The sequence below is a fragment of the Phyllobates terribilis genome, unplaced genomic scaffold, assembly GCF_046119375.1.
Source record: "Phyllobates terribilis strain yellow unplaced genomic scaffold, ASM4611937v1 Scaffold_17__1_contigs__length_24005725, whole genome shotgun sequence".
NCBI classification, from domain to species: Eukaryota; Metazoa; Chordata; class Amphibia; order Anura; family Dendrobatidae; genus Phyllobates; species Phyllobates terribilis.
Window position 1 is genome coordinate 5,421,808 of NW_027362777.1, and position 27,162 is coordinate 5,448,969.

General features: G+C 43.6%; 1 protein-coding gene across 1 annotated transcript; it reads right to left on the reverse strand.

Moving 5' to 3' along the window:
- Positions 1-591: 591 nt before the first annotated feature.
- LOC141176043 (uncharacterized) lies at positions 592-26,018 on the reverse strand. Its single transcript, XM_073660019.1, has 7 exons — positions 25,937-26,018; positions 13,433-13,516; positions 13,199-13,303; positions 12,992-13,115; positions 12,820-12,908; positions 12,533-12,623; positions 592-3,021 (listed from the first exon to the last, which is right to left on the reverse strand). Exons 2-7 carry the CDS (start codon positions 13,508-13,510, stop codon positions 1,319-1,321), a joined length of 2,190 nt encoding a protein of 729 aa, XP_073516120.1. The 5' UTR covers positions 13,511-13,516; positions 25,937-26,018; the 3' UTR covers positions 592-1,318.
- Positions 26,019-27,162: the final 1,144 nt, after the last annotated feature.

Genomic DNA, 27,162 nt, shown 5'->3' on the forward strand with positions numbered 1-27,162 from the left:
TCTTATGGTCCGAACGTTACCTGCGGTGGTGGTAAAGTGGGATCGCAGGGCCCTCCAGGAACGCGGTGGAAGTAGCGGCGGTGGCGTCGTCAGCGGCAGTAGAGGTGAGCGGCTGGAGCCAGCAACTGTGCCTGGCTGGTACTGGGGCTGGCGCCGGGCTGTGAGCGGCGTGCGGCCTGAGCAGGTTTCCGGTGTGCGCGGCCAACTTCCTAGAGCTGTGATCTACAGGAAAATGGCCGCCCGAGCCGCCGCATGCGCGGACCGGTAGCTCCGGTGGCCATTTTCCTGTAGATCACAGCTCTAGGAAGTTGGCCACGCACATCAAAAATCTTCTCAGGCCGCACACCGCTCACAGCCCGACACCGGCGCCAGCCCCAGTACCAGCCAGGCACAGTTGCTTGCCCCAGCCGCTCATCTCTGCTGCCGCTGACGACGACGCCACCGCCGCATTCCTGGAGTGCCCTGCGATCCCACTTTACCACCACCGCAGGTAAGGTTCGGACCATAAGACGCACCCCCCATTTTCCTCCCAAATATTGGGGGGAAAAAAGTGCGTCTTATGGTCCGAAAAATACGATAATCAGCCACGAATTGTGCAAGTTCTCCCATTTAAAAAGATGAGAGAGGCCTGTAATTGACATCATAGGTAGACCTCAAATATTACATACACTATGGGAATGCCGGGAGTTAGGTAAATACTGGAAAGGAGTTTTTTGTCTATTATAAAGAGGGTATATAAAATAGATATTCAACCAGACCCAAAAAATGCCTATTAGGTATTTTAGAAGATGATATGGAATTTGACCCAATTTCAATAGGGATTTCACGTATTTTATTTCAAGCTAGGAAACATATAGCATCCAAATGGATTACTCCCTCACCTCCAGAAATGAGTGAACTCAAAAATAAGATAAATAATATTATCGGATTATGGTTGGATACACCTAGAATGCCATCAAGAGGGTTATTGTTGGAGAGACTATTTGATTTATGGGTGGTAATGGGGGTATTGGCGAGGTCTAATGTTTCATTGGAATTCCTTAACATGTGGTATGGGTAATATAGCCCACCTATATGTGTATAGGATTATAATGTTTATTACAATATTATGGCTATATAAGAGATTTCAAGAATGTGGAATGTTAATTGTAAGATATAGTAACTGAAAGTTATCAGACGGTAATGGGCCACCTGAAAGGATATATAGGAGAGATGCATGTATGTCATCCCTATGGTATGTTATTTTATTATTGTACGTACTGGTTTCTTGTTTTATCAAAAAAACTAATGAAAAAAAGCTCAATGAAAATTTTTTGGATTAAAAATATAAAGAACGGGAAAAAGGCTTCTCCCCTGTGTGGGTTCCCTGGTGCTTAATCAAATCTGATTTTTGGTTAAAACATTTCCCACATTCTGAACATGAAAATGGCTTCTCCCCTGTGTGAATTCTCTGGTGTCTAACAAGAACTGATTTCTGGGTAAAACATTTTCCACATTCTGAACATGAAAAAGGCTTCTCCCCTGTGTGAGTTCTCTGGTGGTTATGAAGATGTGCTTTCCAAGTAAAACATTTTTCACATTCTGAACAGGAAAAAGGCTTCTTCCCTGTGTGAATTCTCTGGTGCCTAATCAAATCTGATTTATGGTTAAAACATTTCCCACATTCTGAACATGAAAAAGGTTTCTCCCCTGTGTGAGTTCTTTGGTGTACAACAAAAATCCATCTATGGTTAAAATATTTCCCACATTCTGAGCAGGAAAAAGGCTTCTCCCCTGTGTGGATTCTCTGGTGGCCATCAAGATAGTCTTTCCGGTTAAAACATTTCCCGCATTCTGAACATGAAAAAGGCTTCTCCCCTGTGTGAATTCTCTGGTGCTTGACAAAATCTGATTTCTGGTTAAAACATTTCCCACATTCTGAACATGAAAAAGGCTTCTCCCCTGTGTGGGTTCTCTGGTGGTTTTCAAGATGTGCTTTCTGGTTAAAACATTTCCCACATTCTGAACAGGAAAAAGGCTTCTCCCCTGTGTGAATTCTCTGGTGCTTGACAAAGTCTGATTTCTGGTTAAAACATTTCCCACATTCTGAGCATGAAAAAGGCTTCTCCCCTGTGTGATTTCTCTGGTGCTTGACAAAGTCTGATTTCTGGTTAAAACATTTCCCACTTTCTGAACATGAAAAAGGCTTCTCCCCTGTGTGATTTCTCTGGTGCTTGACAAAGTCTGATTTCTGGTTAAAACATTTCCCACATTCTGAACATGAAAAAGGCTTCTCCCCTGTGTGAATTCTCTGGTGCCTGACAAAGTCTGATTTCTGGTTAAAACATTTCCCACATTCTGAACATGAAAAAGGCTTCTCCCCTGTGTGAATTCTCTGGTGCCTGACAAAGTCTGATTTCTGGTTAAAACATTTCCCACATTCTGAACATGAAAAAGGCTTCTCCCCTGTGTGAATTCTCTGGTGCCTGACAAAGTCTGATTTCCGGTTAAAACATTTCCCACATTCTGAACATGAAAAAGGCTTCTTCCCTGTGTGGGTTCTCTGGTGGCGATCAAGATGCACTTTCTGGTTAAAACATTTCCCACATTCTGAACATGAAAAAGGCTTCTCCCCTGTGTGAATTCTCTGGTGCTTGACAAAGTCTGATTTCTGGTTAAAACATCTCCCACATTTGGAACAAAAAAATCTGTTGTAAGCTGTGTGTAATTTTTGATGCTTAAGAATAGACTTTTCAAGGATAAAACTATTCCTATTTTCTGAACATGAAAATGACTTCTTTGTGTTAGGAGCAGTACATTTTGTAATGCTTATTTTTTTATTTTGATTTTCCTTAGTAGTCGGTAATGAATCAGAAGACAGGACCTGTTTCATAGGATTAGATGATAGATCTTTGCTGTGAAGGGATGATGGTATATCTGGAGTAATGGCATTCACTTCAATTGTATCCCGTGGAATCTGAAGATCATCTGATTTAAAAATTGAAGATGTCAGCTGTCCCTTTGATCTCCTGGTACAGTCATCTGCCAAGAATAAAAAACATAGAAACAGAAAAAACTGACGGCACTTCCAATACAAGAAATAGGTGTGAACAGTTGCTTACTAGGAGAAGATACCTCCATATACAATTAACAAACAAAGTAGAACTTTGTAACGCTAAGTATGTAAATATGAAGTATGAAATATGAGTAGCATTACTGCTGTAGAAAATAAAAATAAATGAGAAATCTTAGCGCATAAATTGGCCAATTCATGTGTACCTGACAGGCGCGGTAAGGCGTTTCTCGATGTCAGGATCCTACCAATGTGAATACCTCTCTAAGGGACATCCGTCTGCTTATGTGTGGGAAAGCAAGATCTTACTGCAATTAAAACCACCTGCGGCATAGAGGTGGAGTGCTCAGTCAAAGCTTAAACATAGTTTTTTCTGTTTCTAACGGCACTTCCAATACAAGAAATAGGTGTGAACAGGTGCTTACTAGGAGAAGCTACCTCCATATACAATTAACAAACAAAGTAGCACTCTGTAACGCTAAGTATGTAAATATGACATATGAAATATGAATAGCATTACTGCTGTAGAAAATCTTACTTTCCCACACATAAGCAGACGGATGTCCCTTAGAGAGGTATTCACATTGGTAGGGTCCTGACATCAAGAAACACCTTACCGCAGCTGTCAGGTACACATGAATTGGCCAATTTATATGCTACAATTTCTCATTTATTTCTATTTTCTACAGCAGTAATGCTAGTCATATTTCATACTTCATATTTACATACTTAGCATTACAGAATGCTACTTTGTCTGTTAACAATAAGAAACAATTATTTTTGAATAAAATATCCTTGAAATGTAATTTTTGAACATTTCTACTTAAAGTGTCTGTAGAAATGGCAAGTTATTGATAGAATGACAGTCACAGTATAATAGAAAACCTCATAGGATGAACCAGTATAACGTGGTGTTCAACTGTTTTTTCATTCTGCCTCCAAAATATGGAATAAGAAGCCATCAAAAATTATTATGTAGGCAAAAATGATACCAATAAAAACTTCTACTCATCCATAAACCAATCCAGCAAAATCCGCTCTCCCAAAGTCAAATCTTCCCTTCGCTTCTGAGCCTTGCAGTGTGCCCAAACCATATTTAACATTGTGAAGACACCGGGTCTTCCGTGGGCGTAATACTACTCAGACAACACAGGGTGCAGGTAAAACAGTGTGGTAATAGTTTATTGAACCACAAAGCGGACAATAAATGTTATGATCTGCAACATAAACTAGGGAAAGAAGGGGAGAGCGGTCCCTACATTAAGACTAAGCTGAGTCCTTACGTTGTAGCGGGCAATCTGTTCCTTGAGAACAGACCCGCCTTCGTCCTCGGCTAGTCTGAACGGAGACCTATAGAGAAAGGGAGGGGTCCCTAAAAGAACTAAGGACTGGGACAAAAATGGGACACCTCCTAACAGAAGTTGTTGCAGAGCAAAAGATAAACTGACAAAAGTACTAGAGGTCCCAGAGGACCAAACAAACTAGAGATAGATAGGCACAAAAGCACCTGGCTAGAGAGACAGTCAAAACAACACTGAAGTCCAGCAAAGCCAGAAGGGCGGAGCTGGAATATATAGGAAGATGGTCAAGTGACCGCAAAACACAAGATAGAAACAAAAACAAACAGGAGGGTTCTAACAGTACCCCCCTCTTTTATGAGGATCCTCCAGATCCTCCAGGCCTATCCGGAAATCTCCTGTGGAAAGCTCTGACAAGTCTAGGGGCAGAGACATCATCTGCCTTTACCCAGGAGTTATCCTCAGGACCGAAACCTTTCCAAGCGACGAGATACTGCAATCTCCCTCTATGCCCTCTGGAATTCAGGATACGAGAAATTTCATATTCGCCGTCTTCCACCACCGGAGGAACTCTGACAGTGGCCTCCCTATCCGATACATCAGCCTTTTTCAACAAGGAAACATGAAACACAGGATTAATCTTCCAGGAGGTGGGAACCTCCAACCTAACAGCAGACTGGTTAACCACCTGAAGCACCTTAAATGGCCCCACAAACTTCGGACCCAATTTTTTAGAGGGAATCCTCAAACGCAGATTCTTTGAGGACAACCAAACCATGTCACCCACAGTAAACAAAACCTCTTTACGTTTCCTGTTAAAATACTTCTTGGACTTTTTGTTAGCCTCTTGAAGGTTACAACGTACATTAGTCCAAACTCTCTCCAAATCACCGGAAAAATTCTCCTCCTCCGGCACCGCCGACCCCAATTTGGAGAACGAACCAAAAGACGGATGTCTCCCAGTACAACAAAAAAAAGGAGAACACCCAGCAGAGGAGGATGTATGGTTGTTAAGAGCAAATTCTGAGAGTGGCAGAAACTCAGACCACCCCTCTTGATTGTCCGCCATAAAACAACGCAAAAACTGTTCAACATCCTGGTTCTTTCTTTCAGTCTGTCCATTAGACTCAGGATGATAACCAGACGAAAATGACAAATGGACTCCCAACCTGTCACAAAAAGCACGCCAAAAGCGAGCCACAAACTGAGGTCCCCTATCAGAAACAATGTCAGTGGGAACGCCATGGAGCCTGACAATTTCCTTAACAAACGCCTTAGCGAGTGTCTTAGCGCAGGGTAGCTTAATGAATGGAACCAAATGACACATCTTGCTAAAACGGTCCACGACCACCCAGATGACAGTGAAACCCTCGGACACAGGAAGGTCAGTAATAAAATCCATTGCCAGATGCGTCCAAGGCGCACTAGGAACCACCAGAGGGCAAAGCAACCCCGCAGCAGGGGTATGTGAAGTCTTTGACCCAGCACACACCGTACATTGACGTACCCACTTGATGACTTCCTTCTGCCACCCAGGCCACCAAAACCTGTGACTGATAAGTCTCTTAGTCTCAAAAATTCCTGGATGACCTGCCAACCGAGACTCATAATACTCCACAAACAACTCTCTCCTAAAGGTTCTAGGCACAAACAACCTCCCATGAGGAGTGTTAGATAGGGCATCCTCTTGGGCTTTCAGAATCCCATCTTCCAAAACGGAGTCCAATGCTGCTACCACAACTCCTTCCTGTAAAATGCTCTCCTCCTCCTCGGTACCAACCATGGGAGAAAAGCATCACCTTTAACATTCTTAGTACCAGGGATATAGGTAACAGAAAAATTAAACCGAGAAAAAAAAAGTGCCCACCTAGCTTGACGGGCATTCAAGCGTTTGGCAGCATCCAGATAGATCAAATTCTTATGATCTGTGAAAACCTGAATAGGAAATCTAGCACCTTCCAAGAAATGACACCAATGTTCAAACGCGAATTTAATAGCCAGCAATTCCTGATTACCAACATCGTAATTAAGTTCGGTCTCTGAAATTTTTTTCAAAAAAAAAGCACAGGGATGTACTCCATCCTTGTTCTCCTGCGACAAAACTGCACCGAGCCCCACCGAAGAAGCCTCCACCTCGACCAAAAAAGGCTTGGTCTCATCAGGCTGCATAAGGATAGGGGCAGAACTGAACCTCTCCTTGAGATACACAAAAGCTTCAATGGCCTCAGTAGTCCACTGGACCGTATTCGCACCTTTCCTGGTGAGATCGGTCAGCGGCTTAACAATTATAGAAAAATTCTTAATGAATTTCCTGTAATAATTGGCGAAACCCAAAAATCTCTGTATTGGTTTCAAACCAATAGGTCTAGGCCAATTCTGCACAGCCTGAACCTTCACCGGGTCCATCTCAAAGCCCTCGCTGGAGATAATGTAGCCCAAAAAACTAATTCTCTGCACAGCAAACTCACATTTCTCCAGCTTAGCAAAGAGTGAATTATCACTCAATAACTGCAAAACTTCACGTACACTCTGCCAATGAGACTCCAGATCTGGTGAATAAATCAGAATGTCATCCAAATACACAACCACATTCTTACCAATCAAAGGTCTCAGGATGTCATTAATAAGGTTCTGAAAAAACGCGGGTGCATTGGTAAGACCAAAAGGCATCACCAGATTCTCAAAATGACCTACCGGAGTGTTAAAATCAGTTTTCCATTCATCACCCTCCTTCATTCGTAACAAATTGTATGCCCCCCGGAGATCAATTTTAGAGAACCACTTGGCCCCCACTAACTGGTTAAACAAGTCAGGAATTAACGGCAATGGGTAGGAATTGCGTACGGTAATCTTATTAATTTCACGAAAGTCCAGACATGGACGTAAACCGCCGTCCTTTTTTTTAGCAAAAAGAAAAATCCAACGGCACCAGGCGACTTAGAAGGTCTAATATGACCAGCAGCCAAGCTCGTCTGTATGTATTCCTCCAAGGCCTTTCTTTCAGGGATAGTCAGATTAAATAAGAGACTCTTGGGAAGAGTAGCTCCAGGAACAAACTCAATGGCGCAATCATAGTCCCTATGAGGAGGTAAAACTTGCGACTCCTCCTCTGAAAAAAACTTCCAAAAATCCTGAATAGGTACAGGTAATTCCCCTTTTTCCACAACCGCAATGCGACCATTACACTTATCATAGCACTTAGGACTCCAAGACTTAATCTCATTAGTAGACCAGTCCAGTAAAGGATTGTGCAGTTTTAACCAAGGCAAACCTAAAACGACTGGAGAGGGTAAATTATTTAATACCACCAAATCCAAATTTTCTTGGTGAATGCCATTGATAGTGAGGGGAAATGCAGCAACCTTGCGAGTAATACGTTTCGAAGGAGTGTTATCAATTGCAATCACAGAAATAGGTGATGACAAAGGTTTGGATTCCAATTTAAGTTTTTCCAAAAAACCCTTATCAATCACATTAAGTGTTGAACCACAATCCACAAATACCTGAAATTCAATCAAATCTTCCTGCAATGAGGTACTCCCTGAAAGAAATACTCCCTTAGAGCTCAAACAAGCAATACGGGCGTAACTGACCTTTTTTTTTTCTTTACTTAAACAAAGCTCACAGTTCTTAATTAAATGGTCAGTTTTACCACAATAAAAACACAATCCCTTGGAAAACCTGCGGTCTCTTTCCTGAGAGCGAAGTGACATCACCCCAAACTCCATCGGTTCTCCGCCGTCCGAGCAGACCCTCTGGGGACTAGGAGCTGCCATTGCAGGAATTTTTTCATCATCAACCCTGGCACGCAGTCTCCTGTCCACACGTATAGCTAATTGCATGGCTTCCTCCAAGGTTTCAGGTGCGGGAAATGCAATCAGCAGATCCTTAACCCTTTCACTTAGACCAGCAAGAAAAAAACATTTTAACACCGAATCATTCCATTTCACTTCTGAGGACCACCTTCTGAAGTGTGTACAATAATTTTCAACATCACCTGACCCCTGATTCAAACGCCTCAGTTCTGTCTCAGCAGATGAGACTCGATCAGGATCGTCATACAATAGCCCCATAGCAGAAAAAAAATCCTCCACTGACCTAAAACACGGATCATTAGGTTGGAGAGAAAAGGCCCACCCCTGTGGTTCCTTGTGCAAAAGTGACATGATAAACAAAATGCGCTGTGATTCATTCCCAGAGGACCTTGGTCTCAAACGAAAATATAATAAACAAGCATTTTTAAAGGAAAAAAAATCTTGTTGTTTATCATAAAAAATATCAGGGAGTCCTACCTTGGGTTCGACAAAATGCGCCCCAGGACAGCTACTCCCGTGTTTCCGGAGCTCGGACAACTCCAGAGACAATCCCTGCAGGCGTTGAGCCAAATCTTGAACAGAAACCATACTGATCCCCGGATTTCTTTCCTTAAGGTTTTTGTTTGGGCTGGACTTACTGTTATGATCTGCAACATAAACTAGGGAAAGAAGGGGAGAGCTGTCCCTACAATAAGACTAAGCTGAGTCCCTACATTGTAGCGGCAACCTGTTCCTTGAGAACAGACCCGCCTTCGTCCTCGGCTAGTCTGAACGGAGACCTATAGAGAAAGGGAGGGGTCCCTAAAAGAACTAAGGACTGGGACAAAAATGGGACACCTCCTAACAGAAGTTGTTGCAGAGCAAAAGATAAACTGACAAAAGTACTAGAGGTCCAGAGGACCAAGCAAACTAGAGATAGATAGGCACAAAAGCACCTGGCTAGAGAGACAGTCAAAACAACACTGAAGTCCAGCAAAGCCAGAAGGGCGGAGCTGGAATATATAGGAAGATGGTCACGTGACCGCAAAACACAAGATAGAAACAAAAACAAACAGGAGGGTTCTAACAATAAACAGGTAAAACAGTCCCAGCAAGTACCCAAGATGGTGCAAATTACAGAGTCCTCACCCTTCCGCTGGCACGCCTGGGATAGAACAGCTGCGATTTTGGGGCTTCCAGAGCCAACTACCGGCACCAGTGGTCCCCCGCTTTTGGCTGGCCCCCAAAGAGAGGAGGTAACGACAAGCTTAGGAAACTAACCGAGAGCAGTGAGGTCTGCGGCCAGGTGAACTGTTTGTTCCTACCTGGATTCTTCAATACGTCTCTGAGGGTTCAGCAATGGTCAATGGAGCCGATCTGTATTCCTCCAGCTGGGACCGAAGTCCCCTAAGCTGACATGCTGTAGAATGACACCAAATAGAGGCAGAGACCCCCTTTTTATAGATCACAATTGTCTTTGCAACCATCATTCACAGGTCAAGGGTTAGGGTTAGGGATGAAGGTGGAAGAAGCTCATGACTCATTGTTTGAGCATTTAATCAACTTGCATAGTTTGTCCTCCATTGCTCGACAAATCAACAATTCGCTGGGCTGGTATAATATGAAATTAGTATATTATCAAACAGTATTGCTCCATGTCCCTATCTTGCAAGATTTGCAGACAACAAGTTGCAGTACATCTCAACTCAAGTGTTAACATTCAGTATTATTCAAACAATAGTCTGTGTTAATCAACCAAAGAAGAACACAGGTTAAAAAAGTCAACATAAAAATAAAAAGGTATATTGCTCTTGGAAATCAGAAATCATGTTTGGCATAATTAAGAAGAAAAGCGGTGTTGTCACAAGCATCCATGTATTTGGCATTACTATAGTGACAAGTACCCACTTCATTTACTGTGTGTGTCTCCTGAAGCACAATCTGGGCACTATGTGTTGGGTAATAAAATGGCCAAAGTGCAATTTTCACTCTCCAACATCCATTGCGTGCCAATTTCCGGAAAGTGCCTGTGGAGTCAAGATAATCACTACGCCTATAGATAAATTTACTAAGGGTTATAATTTCCAAAATGGAGACACTTTATGGGGATTTCTACTGCTCTGGTTTTCTGCCATTTTGTTATATTAGGGATTCTATAAATGATGTGTCCCATCTCCTCTGGGATCTGCTCCCCCGATGTCTCCTTCTGTCACCAGGCACCGCCTTATTCATTCTGCAGGTGGTGTTGATGATGGAGGAGATGTCGGAACCAAAAGCTCTGGGTGGCACAGGCTCTGTCCAGCCACTAAGATTAGGGTGCCTGGGACCTGTAGTACCATCCAGTCTGGCAGTATGGGTGCGTGTGCTGTCCAGCTGGAGTAATCTGCTCCCTGCTTCAGCCAACTGGAAAGCACCACACCCTACTAAAGCTTGAAGAATATTGCCGGAGCTGCCAGATACAGCCTTGTTATCCTCTGGTTCAGTCCTCTGTGCTCAGCTCTCGGCTTGTGTATTTGTTTCCTGTTGTGACCTCGGCCCGTTTACTGACTACTCTTGTGTCTTCTGATTTTGTATTTTCTCTGCCCTCTTGGTTATGACCCGGCTACCTGACTATTCTTCTTGGGGTTAAAGGGTGATGAGAAAGGCAATCCCTGGGATCTGGAAAATGGAGTAGATAGAGCCAAGCCTATTCGTGGTGGCCATGTTTTGAGCTGCCAGGTGATCATAAACAGTTCCCCCAATACATTGTGTCTGCAAACTATTCCAGCAAGATCTGCATTCAAATAGCTAAATGGCGCTCCTTCCCTCCTTATCCGTGCTATGTACCCAGACAGTAGTGTACAAACGAATATAGGGTATTGTCGGGTTCAAAAGAAGTTGGAAAATAATTTATAAGGTCCATTTGTTTCCCATTATCCTTTGTGAAGAATTCCAAAGCTATCACCAGATAAAGTGACACATGTCAGATTTAAAAAATGGGTCCTGATTAGGAACAGAAAACTGGCTGCAGGAAGAGATTAAATCAGAGAATTTTGGGCACTAACTACTGAAGTCAAAAACTGTGACTATAGACAATAACACATCTACTGAAATGATCAAACTCAACAGTCTTCATCAGAGAAAAATGAATAACTTGTGGTGAAACCTCTCTGGGGTAATTAGAGTATGGGGCTCGGGGGCTCTTGGGAATCTAAACTATCGTAAGGGACAATATTTTCTGTCAGATGAGTTTCAAGAAGAAATATTAGACTTTCAAGGAGAACTTTTTAAAATAGTGCAGAGCTGAGGGGTCTTAAATTTAGACCTCGGGCATTGGGAAGAGGCAATGGAGACCTTCTTTGAAAGACTACCAGGGCGTTACAGAGACACATAAGTGAGGCAGGCCAATCCCACCACAATCAAACTATCATACAAAATGAACCTGTAAAAAAAAGACAGATTAAAAGATATGTTACATCCCCAACAATAACATATGTAAGGAGAGCTCCAACTCTAAACTCACTAAACGCATTAATTTATGGTGGACCATTGGAGCTACTATGAGTCCGGACCAGAAGAGTAGAGAAAGTATTAGCGCCCCCATTTCAGGAGAGATTGTGCAGTAATCTGAACTCCTTTGGGATCAAAAACAATGTAATTTATGACGTGGGGTGAATCCATGAAACCAGGGCTCGAGCCATGCCAACACATCTCCTGCAGGCGTGAATAAATGTATATTACACCCATCAGCCATGCACAGCTTAGAGATATATCATGGCACAGGTGTAATGTTTTCTGTATAGGATATCACAATTCTGTTTGAAGTTAGTTGGTTTGAAAACTCAGCATAAAGGGAAACTCTGTTGTTATTATACAGAAATTCACACTTGGCCCTCACTGCACATTTAATGTTGTATCTCATAAAAGTGAAGTTTGGTCAGAAAGACTGGACCTGGTCTTGTAGGGACCATATGAGAACATTCAGCAGCACAGAAGGTGGATTCATCTAATAAGATATCAGGCACCTAGTAAGCCAACATCATCATTACCCTTCGCTTCCTCTAAGAGGTCCATCATAATTTTTCTTCAAGTGATTTTCTCACTTGTCAGCACATTCTACGTATGCTGACATTTGGCTTTGCAGTTTACAGATCTGGGCAGGTAACGGACAGAGTCTTTTAATCCCAGGGGGTAGGTGGATCCTCCAGGTTGTAAGTTCTACAGAAAATGTCTTTCACAATCACACAAAGTAATGTGAACATTTTTGGATGGAGGAGAATGTTGTGGTAGAGCGGCAAAATGGTGATCACACGATTGTGATATTGCCGGACTACACCACCGATAAAGCAGCCACAGCCGGTGACTGAGAAGAATCTGTGACTTCTCTGTATTCAGTGGTTACTACTCACCTGGGTAGTCATATGTAGGAATCTCCTCTTTACACCGCTCATCACCCCTCACATATGTCTCTGTAGTATTAATATGGATCAGATCTTCACCCTGAAACAAATATTATAAAAGTCAAAAACAGATGGAGAAGTCACCTCTATGATCAGCTCTAATCCTGTCATCTCCACCGTTCTCATTACACAAATATAAAACATAATACTGGTGGATAAAACAAGACTGAGCACAAGACCTTTACAGCCGTCTACACATCATAGGAGACATCTCATGACATCTTCTCTGTATCTACCTGAGGAACATTGGGATCTTCTTGTTTACAGTCCTGTGGAAGAAGAGGATGGGGACATCTCTCTGGTGTTGTCCTCTTACTGGATCGATCTGGAGGAAACACATACAGGGACTGAATTCATTCTTTACATACAGATAATTATAGGCCGTGTGTATTTAGTCCTGTCTATTACCTGGAGATGTGAGGGGCTGGGGAACCTCCATCATGACGTCCTTGTACAGATCTTTTTGTCTTTCTAAATACTCCCACTCCTCCATGGAGAAATAGACGGCGACATCCTGACATCTTATAGGAACCTGACACATACAATGATACCGTCATCCCCTCGATCCCTTCATAGCATCACTGTATAAAGTCCCAGCATTCCCAGCAGTGTCACCTCTCCAGTCAGCAGCTCAATCATCTTGTAGGTGAGTTCTAGGATCTTCTGGTCATTGATGTCCTCATGTATCAGGGGGTGAGATGGAGGCCCCATGATTAATCTCTGGTTATGGAGAGACACATTAATAAATCTCCCTCCAGACATTTCCAGAGTCCTCACCTCTCCAGTTCTGTCCATCTGTTATTCCCATATATAAGAATGATGTAATGTGACGTCATCAGAACCTCTCACCTCTCCAGTAAGCCGGAAGAGGATCTCTAGGGTGAGGTGTAATATCCTCTCCGCCATCTTCTTTTTGTCTCTATCCATTCTTCTCTAGGAAAATTATATAGATAAATTGTTAGTATCTCATATTGTGGGAATCTGAGTGAATTGAAGATGAGTTGGTGTAAAATATATAAAATTCTGTGTAATAAAAAAATTAATAGCATTGTGATGCTGGTATAAAGCAATAATGTGGTAGAGCACTTCATACATGTTGAGGTCAGATAGAGATACCTATGTGTTATCAGTTGGGATTACGGAAGTTATAAAATAAGTCAGATACCGTATTTTTCGGACTATAAGACGCACTGGACCATAAGACGCACCTAGGTTTTAAAGGAGGAAGATAAAAAAAAACAAATTAAGCAAAAAATGTGGTCATTATGCTCTGTTAAGTGGGAGGGGGTCTGCTGCTGACACTGTTATAGGGGTAATGTCCCCCAATTCTGTTAATATCCTCCATCCTGGTATATATGGCCCCCTTCTTCCTGTAATAAGTGGCCCCTATCCCCATCCTGGTATGCATAGCACCCCAATCCAAAATCCTGGTAAGCATAGCACCCTAATCCACCATCCTAGTATGCATGGCACCCCAATCCACCATCCTGGCATGCATGGCAGAGCGGCAGCAGGAGATGCGCTGAAGTTACAGTGTGCACGCTATTAAGGAGAATGAATGGTCATTGCTCACCACGCACACAGTCCTGGCGTGGGGAGCAGTGACTATTTCGGCACAGCAGATCACTGTGTGAGGGCGCATGTCAGGGACGCCATGTGCAGCTCACACAGTGAGAATCCTGTCGGCAGCAGAGCGGGATGCAGCGCTGGAGGAGAGAGGAGGGGAGTGTGATTGTTTATTTTTTGTGTGCAGCGTGATGGGGATCAGGGGGTGCCAAGCATACCAGGATGAGGGGGGAGGCTATACATACAGGGATGAAGGGTACCATACATACCAAGAAGAGGGATGAGGGGGACCATACTTATAGGGATGAAGGGTGCCATACATACCAGGAGCCACACTGCAGGCACAGTGTGCCGCTATTAAGGAAAATAAATATTCACTACTCCCCATGCCCATGGGCGTGGGGAGCAGTGAATATTCATTTTCTTTAGTAGCGGGCACAGTGTAGGCTACAGCAGGCGGCTGCTGCATCCAGTGCCCTGCTTCTCTGCCGCTGTCGCTCCCCCCACATCCCCCACCACACACAGCCACAGTATTTATGTATGTTGGACTATAAGACGCACCCCCCACTTTCCTCCAAAATTTTTGAGGAATAAAGTGCGTCTTATAGTCCAAAAAATACGGTAATTTAATAATATAAAGAACGCAACAGTCTTTGTACAGCCAATAAAATATGTTAATGGTTTATTTATTTCCACGTTAAGTTCTGGAAAGAAAAGGTCCAACAAGCTCACCTGTAATAATACCAGCCTATAGCAGTGCCCATCTCCACCTCGCTAATGTCTGAGTCGAAGTCGAGGTCTGTGCCCATTACTTATCCAGCCACGGGCCCATCCATCTGGTCTGTCAAGAGTCACTCTCATCAGTCCATAAAACCTTTGAAAAATCTGTCTTCAGATATTTCTTGGCCAAGTTTTTTCTTGAGTCTTGTTCAGTGGTGTTCGGTATTCAGCCTCGGCCTTGTCTCTGAGCACCGAACACCTTGTACTTCTGGGCATCCAGAGAGGCGGCAGTTCTGGAATATGACAGCTCAAGAGGATAATATCTTCCTGGTCGCTTCAAGTTTGAGTCTCCTGAAATCTTTAGCAGTTAATGCTATTTTTTTTTTCTTTTGTGACCCTGTAGACTTTTGAAGGTTGTGTGATCACACCCAATATCTGAGCAATTTAACCGCTTCGCGACGGCCCACTGTAGATAAACGTCGGCGCTTTCTGGGCTCTGTGCAGCGCCGACGTTTAAAAACGGTGGGTGGTCTCGCAGCGCTCAGGACCCCCAGGGTCCTGCAAGCGCTGCGATTCCGGTGCAGAGCATTAGCTCTGACAGGGAACATCATCGGGACCTGATTGGATCAGGTCCCAGTGATGTTAACCCTTTGCTGTCTTCTATATGCCGCGATCTATAGTGATCGCGGCATATAGAAGACAGCAGGAGGAGAGGGGGTCGTCCACTTACCTCTCCGACGGCCCCCTTATACCTTCCAGGACCTGGCGTTGCTATGGCAGCTGTAGGTCACATGACCACCTCCAGATCTGCCATATATGGTGTCCTGCCTGGCTCAGCCTGCAGCTGAAGCCTGGCAGAACACACTGACTGTGAAGCAGTCAGCAAAGATCTCATGTAATGTAATATATGTCTATTACATTACATGAGATTAGTGATCAGAAAAATAAAAATTAATGTCTCATACAGGGACTAAGTAAAAATGTAAAAAAAAAATGTTTTTAAACGGTTAAAAAAAAATCACAAAATAACTAAAAATAAATAAAAAATATTAAACCAATAAATCCGTATATTGATGCAAAACCAAAAAAAGTACACATATTTGGTATCGCCGCGTCCGAAACAACCCGATCTATAAAACTGTCACACTAATTAACTCCTTCTGTGCACACCGTAATAAAAATAAATAAAAAACGGAGCAAAAAAATATGCTTTTTCATCATATCGCCAAACAAAAAGTGGAAAAAAATGCGATCAAAAAGCAAAATGGAAATAAAAATGGTACCGCTGAAAACGTCTTCTTGTTCCGCAAAAAAAAAGCCGCCATACAGCTCCATCAGCCGAAAAATAAAAAAGTTATAGCGCTCAGAATAAAGCAATGCAAAAAAAATATTTTTTCTATAAAATTGTTTTATTGTGTAAAAGCGCCAAAACATAAAAAAAAGAGATTAGTTACTTACCGGTAACGGGATTTCTCGGAGACCATGACAGCACCACGAGAGAGGGAATCCGCCCACCAAGGACAGGAAACCTACAGGCTTAAAAGGGGGCGGCCCTCCTTCTCGCCTCAGTTTGAATTACAGAGCATTGAGAGGACCGCCCGGTTAGTAGACATAGCAACATAATCATGAAACAAACAGTATATACATTTTCTTACAACATCAATGTGTGAGAATAAAGAATGAAAACAGATAAGAAGTGCTCCCAAAAAGGGGTGAAGGGAGGGAATATAAGGGTGCTGTCATGGTCTCCGAGAAATCCCGTTACCGGTAAGTAACTAATCTCTTTATCGGTCGACCATGACAGCACCATGAGAGAATTGCAGAGATGAAGATTCTAGGGAGGGACCACGGCTTGGAGCACCCTTCTCCCAAATGTGAGGTCAGACGAAGCCCCTTTGTAGGAACTCTAAAATCTTCCCAATTGGCGCTCCCTTATCCACTGAAGATTTAGAAAAAGATAAAAACTTGTTCCAAACTTTTGCATAAATTTTGGTAGTGACAGGCTTTCTACTACGTAATAAAGTAGATACTAGACTCTGGGAAAAACCTTTTAGTTCTAGCAGGGACCTCTCAAATTCCACGCCGTCAAGTGGAGGCCCGGAGCTCGCGGATGGAGCACTGGACCCTGGCTGAGGAGATCTGGAACGTCGGGCAGGACCCAAGGGTCCGAGATGGACATGTTCCTCAGGCATGAGAACCAGGGTCTTTTGGGCCAAAAGGGGGCGATCAAGAGGACCCTTGCCTTGTCCTCTCTGATCTTTCTTAGCACCATAGGCAGAAGGTTTAACGGTGGGAAGGCATAGGCCAGACTGAAGTTCCAAGGGATTTGGAGAGCGTCTACTGTCAGGGGCCTTTCTCTCGGATCTAGGGACCAAAAAACCTTTGTCTTCCGGTTTTGCTTTGTGGCGAAGAGATCCACCACCGGAAGACTCCATTTCCGGACTAATAGGGAAAAAATGTCCTGTTTTAGTTCCCATTCGCCTTGCCTTAAAAAATGACGGCTTAAGAAGTCTGCCTTTGAATTTTCTTTCCCTTTGATGTGGAGGGCTGTTAAAGAGAGGAGATGGTGTTCCGAGATCTGAAAGAGATGATCCGCCACTCTCATTAGCGATCCAGCACGAGTACCCCCCTGATGGTTAATATAAGCTACTGCTATATTATTATCGGACAGGATCCTAATGTTCTTATTGTGAAGGAATGGTAAGAAATGATTAACAGCCCTATCAACTGCCAGTAGTTCCCTAGTATTAGAGGAAAGAGCTCTCTCAGCATCCGACCAGAACCCCTGGGCAATCATATCCCCCAAGTGAGCTCCCCATCCATGTAGACTTGCGTCAGTTGTAATTATTTCAGATATTCTGACCACCCAGGGAACTCCTCGAGACAAGCTTTCTAAATTCACCCACCACTGTAGAGAGTCAATAGACCGGGGAGATAGGAACATAAGTATCTCCAAGTGCCCATGTAACGAGACCTCATTCTGTAGGACGTCCCACTGTAAAACTCTGGAGTGGTATTGTGCCCACATTACCCCCGGCAGACAAGATATCAGGGTACCAAGTAAGGACATTGCAGCCCTAAGGGACATGACCGGGTTCGCAAGAGCTCCTTCCACCAGCCTTATGACCTTCTGTTTTTTGGCTTCTGGAAGGAAACACATCTGGAGGTCTGAGTCTAGCATGATACCTAGGAACTGCTGTACTCTCGAAGGGACTACCCTGGATTTCTCCAGATTTAGGATCCAGCCCAGGCCTTCCAGAATAGAGGAGACCAATTTAAGATGGGAGACACATTGAGAGGCTGAGTCTCCAATGATCAAAAAATCATCTAAGTAAGGGATAATTAACACATTATGTTCCCATACATGAGCCATCACCTCCGCTATCACCTTCGTAAATATTCTAGGGGCTATAGCGAGACCGAATGGCAAGGCCGCAAATTGGAAATATCTGATTTCATCCCCTATGACCAAGGCCACTCTAAGGTATTTTTGGAAGCTGAGGCGAGAGGGAGGGCCGCCCCCTTTTAAGCCTGTAGGTTTCCTGTCCTTGGTGGGCGGATTCCCTCTCTCGTGGTGCTGTCATGGTCGACCGATAAATATACAGTAAGTGTAGTATCCCTGTAAACGTACTGACCCGAAGAATAACGCTGCCTGATCACTTTTACCACACGCAGAACGGCATAAAAAAAACCCTCAAATAACAATTCCTGAATTGTTGGTTTTTGTTAATTTTACCTCCCAAAAAACGGAATAGAAAGCGATCAAAAAATGTCACGTACCCAAAAATGGTACCAATAAAAATGTCAACTCGTCCCGCCAAAAACAAGCTGTCACATGACTCTGTTGGACGAAATATGGAAAAATTATAGCTCTCAAAATATGGCGATGCAAAAACTAGATTTTGCAAAAAAAAGCGTCTCTTAGTGTGTGACAGCTGTCAGTCATAAAAACACGATATAAATCTGGTATCTCTGTAATCGCACCGACCCGAAGAATAAAGTAATCTCATCACTTATACCGCACGGGGAACGGCGTAAAAAATAAATAAAACCAATTCTTCACCAGCTACAGATTTGTTTATTATGTCTCCCAAAGATCGCAGTAAGGCTCTGCTCACATTTATCCTGCGCTCTGCGCTGAGCACTTACACCAGAGTTTCCGTGTAAATCTCTGAAATACGTGATTCAGACAGAACCCATGACGGAAGATTCCCTGTAATGAGGCAGATATAGGCCACTGTGGATGCCGTCCGGCCTGTGATCCCACGGTGTCATTTGTTTTAGGCGTGCATAAAAGTGCGGTTGGCCACAGTTTTGTGCACTTCAGAAAAAAAGGACACCGCTAAACAGGGGCCAGAAGGAGTCCAGAGTAACTCTGCTGCCTCATTACAGTGAATGGATCCCGCAGGGGTTTCATCTGAATTACATCACTTGGAAATTTAGATGGAAACCCCAATGTAAGTGCTCAGCCTAGAGCGCCGGATAAATGTTGCGTAAAATGTTCCCAATAAAAGCTTCAACTCAGTCCTCAAAAAAAGCTAGTCCCCACTCAGGTCCGTCATTTGTTAAAAATATAAGGGACTTCCAAGTTACTGGTAGCAGAAAGGCTCTGGAAAAGCTAAATGGCCCTTGCCCCCCAAAAGAAATTCAGAAAATTTTGTGCTCCCAAATCCAAATGCCTATTCTACAATAATTTGTTCTCCAATTGTCAAATAGCTCTCCGTCCCCCCCAGATCTCGCCGTATGGCTGAGCGGTACGATACAGCCACATATGGGGTATTGCCACTATTAGAAGAAATTGTGTGACACATTTCGGCACCATTTTTACCCATTGCCCGGTGTGAAAATGTAAAATCTGAGGGTAAAACATTTTTTTGTGGTAAAAATATAATTATGCTTTTTTCACTGCCCAATGGTATAAATTAAAAAATTAAAAAATACTCACTACTTCCCTAGATGAATTCCTTGAGAGGTGTAGTTTACAAAATGCGGTCACTTGTGGGGGTTTCTGCTGTTTCGGCATGTCAGCGACTCTTCAAATGTGACATGGTGTCTGCTGCCTATCCCAGCCAACATAGCGCTCCTTTCTCTTCCGAACCCTGCCGTACACCAAATCAGTGGTTTTCCCCCACATATGGGGTATCGGCGTACTCAGGAGAAATTGCACAACAAATTTCATGGTGCAATTTATCCTGTTACCCTTATGATAATGCAAAATTAGGGAATGAAAAACATTTTTTATGGGAAAAATGTGAAAATTTTATTTTTACGGCTCAATATTATAAACTTCTGTGAAGCAGCTGGGGGTGCAAGGTGCTCACCACACATCTAGATAAGTTCCCTAAGGGGTCTAGTTTCCAAAATGGTGGCACTTGTGGGGGGTTTCCACTGTTTAGGCACATTAGGGGCTCCCCAAATGCGACATGGCATCTGCTAATTATTCAAACAAATTTTACATTCAAAAAGTCAAATGGCGCTCCTTCCCTTTCAAACCCTGCCGTGCGCCCAAACAGTGGTTTGCCTCCACATATGGGGTATTGGCGTGTTCAGGAGAAATTGCACAACAAATTTCATGGTGCAATTTATGTTATTACCCTTATGATAATGCAAAATTAAGGGATGAAAAATGTTTTTGTGGGAAAAATGTGAAAATTTTATTTTTACAGCTCAATATTATAAACTTCTGTGAAGCACCTTGGGGTTCAAGGTGCTCACCACACATCTAGATAAGTTCCCTAAGGGGTCTAGTTTCCAAAATGGTGTCACTTGTGGGGGGTTTCCACTGTTTAGGCACATCAGGGGCTCCCCAAATGCAACATGGCGTCCGCTAATTATTCAAACAAATTTTACATTCAAAAAGTCAAATGGCGCTCCTTCCCTTTCAAACCCTGCAGTGCGCCCAAACAGTGGTTTGCCTCCACATATGGGGTATCAACGCGTTCAGGAGAAATTGCACAACAAATTTCATGGTGCAATTTATGCTATTACCCTTATGATAATGCAAAATTAAGGGATGAAAAATGTTTTTGTGGGAAAAATGTGAAAATTTTATTTTTACAGCTCAATATTATAAACTTCTGTGAAGTACCTTGGGGTTCAAGGTGCTCACCACACATCTAGATAAGTTCCCTAAGGGGTCTAGTCTCCAAAATGGTGTCACTTGTGGGGGGTTTCCACTGTTTAGGCACATCAGGGGCTCTCCAAACGCAACATGGCGTCTGCTAATTATTCAAACAAATTTTACATTCAAAAAGTCTAATGGCGCTCCTTCCCTTCCGAACCCTGCAGTGCGCCCAAACAGTGGTTTTCCCTCACATATGGGGTATCAGCGCGCTCAAGAGAAATTGCACAAAAAAATTTTGCGGTCCATTTTTTCCTGTTACCCCTGTGAAAATAAAAAAAATTGGGTCTAAAGTAACATTTTTGTGAAAAAAGTTAAATGTTAATTTTTTTCTTCCACATTCCAAAATTTCCTGTGAAGCACCTGAAGGTTTAATAAAGTTCTTGAATGTGGTTTTGAGCACCTTGAGGGGTGCAGTTTTTAGAATGGTGTCACTTTTGGGTATTTTCTGTCATAAAGACCCCTCAAAGTGACTTCAAGTATGATGTGGTCCCTAAAAAAATGTTTTTGCAAATTTTGTTGGAAAAATGAGAAATCACTGGTCAACTTTTAACCCTTATAGCTCCCTGACAAAAAAAAATTTTGGTTCCAAAATTGTACTAATGTAAAGTAGACATGGGGGAAATGTTATTTATTAACTATTTTGTGTGACATATCTCTCTGATTTAAGGGCATGAAAATTAAAAGTTTGAAAATTGCAAAATTTTCTAAATTTTCGCCAAATTTCCGATTTTTTCAAAAATAAACGCAAGTGATATCGAAGAAATTTTACCACTATCATGAAGTACAATATGTCACGAAAAAACATTCTCAGAATCAGGGTGATCCGTTGAAGCGTTCCAGAGTAATTACTTCATAAAGTGACAGTGGTCAGAATTGAAAAAATTGGCCCGGTCACGAAGGCAAAAACAGGCTCTGGTGCGAAGTGGTTAAGGAGTGCTGCATCCCTCTGTAAGACTTTTAACCATTTTTGAGATTTTATAATCAGTTAAAACTCTTTTTGGCCCATTTTGCCTGAGGAAAAGAAGCTGCCTAATAATTCTACACAACACCTGGTCTACTTCATCCAATAAACAAATGTTTATATAGCTTGCATTTGGAAAATCTGCATAAAAATGACGTTATGGTCAAAATATTCACTTGCCTAATAATTGCGCAGACAGTGTATGTTTCAAAGTGATCAAGAAAACTATTTTTTATTCTCCACTGCTATAAGCTATGGGTGCAATGTTCAGGAATCATCCCTCAATCCATAGAACGTGGACTCCACATCTCACCCCTGACAAAGCCAAAAAGTGAAAATAGTTGGGTAATATTCTGAAGCTTGTCTCCATTGTCATTATATGTTATAAGCAAGTTTAAATCTCTCAGTTCTTTCAATGTGTCTTAGGGGTGCACTGTTTTATATGGTAATACATAAAGAAACACTGGTATGGTGGCACCTAGGAGGGTGCAGTGCATGCTCAGGTGTTAAGTTCTGGTGTTACAAAAAATAAATGATTACAACCATATCCTGTAGATTACAGCAGAAGAGAAGAACGACCCTATTAGTGGTGTGGGGCACTAAAACTATGGGGGTAACAAATATGAGGATCATTACTGTATATGGCACTGAGAGGGGGGCTATTACTTTATAGGGCACTATAGATGGTTATAGCACTATGTGGAAGTGGAGAAAAATTCGGGCAGGACAAGGAGAGTAATGAAAAATATATATATAAAAACGACAAAATATAAAAAAACACAAACAATAATTTAGTTTATATCACCCCCGCCAAGTAAATAGCAAAATGTAATACATTGAAAACATTATTCGGTATTGCCATGCACGTAACTGCCTGAATTAATACAATTTTGAAATATTTTTTCTCATGTGGTATAAATTCAAAACACTAGGAAAAATGGTTTTGATCACCACAATTCCACATTAAAATGTAATAAAAAGCTATTAAAATGTCATATTTCCTCCAAAATTGTATCAACAAAAACGAAGAAAACAAGAAATAATTATTGAAACCAGTCCATCGATGGAAGAATGAAAATAGTTACGGGTCTCAGAAAATGGCGACATGAAAAAATTGTTAAAATACTAAATTTTCAGCCCAGGTGACATCATAACTATAGCGCATTAGACCGCTGCAGTCAACCACTGATCTCAGAACTGATGCCAATTTATTCAGTATAAACCGTTGAGCTCAGTGACTGGCTGCGGTTGTCACACACGCTAAAGACATGACATCACCACTGCAGCCTATAAAGAAGACCCGAGCAGCAGCAGAGAGCCGGCACTGGAGCAGGGGAAGGTGAGTAATGCTGATTGTAGTATTTGTTACACAGGCTCGTAGATTGTGTTCAGAACACTAAAAGTGGAAACCTCTTCTCTGCTGGTACAGGGCACATTGTGGTGTTCAAAGTTGTAATGAGCCCTAGTCTGAGGACACAGGAATAATGATGAGATGGCCTGAGAGCAGAGAGGAACGCTGAGGAGAAGGTCTGAGGGAAGAGAGGAACGCTGAGAAGGCAGCCTGATTGCAGAGAGGAATGCCAATAAGATGGCCTGACGTCAAAGAGGAATGGTGAGGAGATGTCTTGAGGGTACAGAAGAGAGCTGAGGAGACAGCCTGTGGGTAGAAAGGAGGGCTGAGAAGACAGCCTGAAAGTGGAGAGGAATGTTGAGGGGATGGCCTGAGGTTAGATATGAGCACTAAGGAGGCAGCTAGAGAGCAGAGAAGAAAGGAGATGGCCCAAATACAGAGAGGAGCGCTGAGGAGATAGCCTGAGAGCAGAGAGGCGCACTGAAGAGACAACCTGAGGGTAGAAAGGAGCACTGGGGAGACAGCCTGAGCATAGAGCTGAGGAGACAGCATGAGTGTAGAGAGTAGCGCTGAAGAGACAGCCTGAGCGTAGAGAGGAGCGCGAATGAGGCAGCCTGAGAGAAGAGAGGGACACTGAGGAGACAGCTTATTTAGAGAGAAGAGCTGAGGAGACTACCTGGGAGCATAGAAAAGTGATGAGGGGACAGACTTAGGGCAGAGGGGATCACTGAAGAGATGGCCTGAGAGCAGAGAAAAGCACTGAGGGGATTGCCTGAGGATAGAGGATCGCCGGGGAGTTTCAAAGAGGAGCAATGACGAGATGGCCTGAGAGGAGACAGGAGCGCTGAGGAGACAACCTGGGAGCAGAGGGAAGCACTGAGGAGACGGCCTGAGAGCAGAGAGGATCACTGAGGAGATGGCCCGAGAGCAGACAGGAGCGCTAAGAGATGGCCTGAGAGCAGACAGGAGCGCTGAAGAGATGGCCTGAGAGCAGAGAGGATCGCTGAGGAGATGGCCTGAGAGCAGTGCTGAAGAGATGGAGTGACAGCAGAGAGGAGAACTGAGGAGATGGCCTGAGAGCAGTGCTGAAGAGATGGAGTGACAGCAGAGAGGAGAACTGAGGAGATGGCCTGAGAGTAAAGAGGAGCGCTGAGGAGATGGCCTGAGAGCAGAGAGGAGAACTGAGGAGATGGCCTGAGAGTAAAGAGGAGCGCTGAGAAGATGGCCTGAGAGTAAAGAAGAGAGCTGAGGAGATGGGGTGAAAGCAGAAAGGAGCGTTGAGAACTTGGCCTGAGAGCAGAGAGGAGCGCTTAGATGACCTGAGAGCAGAGAGGAGCGCTTAGATGGCCTGAGAGCAGAGAGGAGCGCTGAGGAGATGACCTGAGAGCAGAAAGGAGCACTGAGGAGATGGCCTGAGAGCAGAGAGGAGCCCAAGGAGATGGCCTGATAGCAGAGAGGAACATGGAGGAGATGGCCTGAGTGCAGAGAGGAGCCCAAGGAGATGGCCTGATAGCAGAGAGGAACATGGAGGAGATGGCCTCAGTGCTGAGGAGATGGGCTGAGAGTAAAGAGGAGCGTTGAGGAGACCAACAAGAAAATGCAGAGGAGATGGTCTGAGGATAGAGAGGAACACCGAGGAGACGGCCTGAGAGTGGATTTATAAGAACAAGAACAACTTAGGTGAGAAATATGATAGGAATCTTGACAGAAAGTTGACGGAGCTCATTATAGTCAGTGGTGACAGTCGAACTCCACTCCTGGGCATCTAATGGTGAATCCATCTCCAGTCTGTTTTCCATTGCTCTATTCCTACAAAGTAACAGAACAACGGACGGATTTAGCAGTAAACACAGCCTTAGTCTGGGGTCCCACTAGCGTATGGCATCCGTTGCGAGAGCATCGGATGTGATATGCTAATGACATTCGGCTCCTGCTCTGCGGCGAGCGGGAGCCGAATGTCAGTGCTCCATGCTGCGATCCTCTCTCATGAAGAGGATCACGGCATAGCTGCGGAGGGGACGTAGAAATCAATTTCTCCATCTCCTCTGCTGCTGGCATCGGTGGGTATCGCACTGCACTCAGGTGTTATCCGAGTGCAGTGCGATGTTTCACACGCACCCATAGATTATATGGGTGCGTGTGATCCGATTCCAGCACGCAATCGCAGTATGCTGAGATTGTTTTCCAGCCCAATCGCAATCTGATCGGTGCTGTAAAAAAAAACGCAACTGAGCACAGAAACATGGGATTAAATTGGTCCGAATGCAATCTGATTTTTTATCGGATTGCATTCAACCAATTTAATTGCAAGTGAGAGTGAGGCCTTAAAGGGGTTGTCCATTTACTTTATGTTTTCAAGGTAGAATCAAATGGTAATGGGTGGTGTTAGGGGTTAGAGGAATGGTTATGGACGTGACCTAAGATGTCATGATGTACAATCTATCCCTCTTTATCTTCTCTAACAGTTGGGAGGTCACACAAATGTAGAAATCTAATTTAATTAATGCAATTGCAATGTGTGAATAAAGTCTATAGAGGGTGTGAGCCCCAATGGGGACTGTGATAGTAATGTGTGTACAGCGCTGCGGAGTATGGTGGCTATATAGAGAATAATGGGGAATCTCCACATACCTCCACCTGCAGAGCCGCCACCACATATATGGCTGCTCTGTGCGCACAGGAGCTGTGATGAGGTCACAGGAGGGGAGGAGTCAGGGGTCACATGATCAGGGGCCTCAGTGGATGCAGGACTCCACTGTACCCGGCAGGATGGAGCGTGTACAAGTGTTTAGTGTGTGGTGAGCATCTCTATTAGGTTATAGGCCAGACACTATATACCACACTTATCTGTGTGACTGGCGCCCTATATCGGCCTTATCCATGCACACTTATAATACTGCGCAGCCGCCCCTCCATGAACCGACGGTGTGAGTGGTTGTTTCATCTATTTTGCACCTGTGCTGACTCCGACTTTATCATGGGGACTGTTGTGTCCTGCAGTGTATTTGATATTGTGTCTGTCACGATTCCTCCGCTCAATGTGTCTTGGACGCAGTGACTGACAGCTCAGTCATCTAATCTAGTGCAGGGACGTGCTGAGCTGTCAGTACTTTGATTGACAGCTCAGCCGTCCAATCTGAGATTGGGAGATGCTGAGTTTCCTTCAGGTGTGTAAAGTGTTCCCTGTTCCTAGTGATTAACCTGCTACTTACCTGAGCTGTCAGTCTCAGATAGCTGCCAGTTGTAGCTTTCAGCTCAATGTGGTCTGTTCCCTCTGTGCTTTGTGCTCTGAATTTAGACATTCTGGTATTCTGTTGCCAGACCCTGGCTTTCCCTATTGACTACCCGTTTGTATTACCCTTTTTGCCTTGACACACGCTGACCTTGGAATTCTGACTCTGGACTGTGACCTGACTAGGAAGATTTATGGTGGGCGCTGTTATGCTGAAGACAAGGATGAGAAAGGGTAGAAAAACAAAAAACATATTAAAAGATAGCAATGTGTTTCAAAATCGATCTGATATCTTCCTCGGGTCATCATAAAGCTTTTTTTTCCTCATTTTTTTGCCTCCTTCTGTCAACTTGAACAGTGGAGAAGCAGTCTATAAGAGGAATACCATTGTGCTACTTCTCTTTGCACAGTTGTGCCTGACCGTCTCAACTCCACCAGGTGGGAAGATTCCATTGACCCTTCCCTGTTTCTTATCACCAGGACTTCACCATGGAGCTACATAAACTTCTATGAAGTCGTCATGCTCAGGTCAGGAGAGACCCACGGCCAGTCCATACATTGCACAGACATCTAAATGAACCTTTAGTATTATTGAGCACAATAACTTTGGAGGGGAACAAAGTTG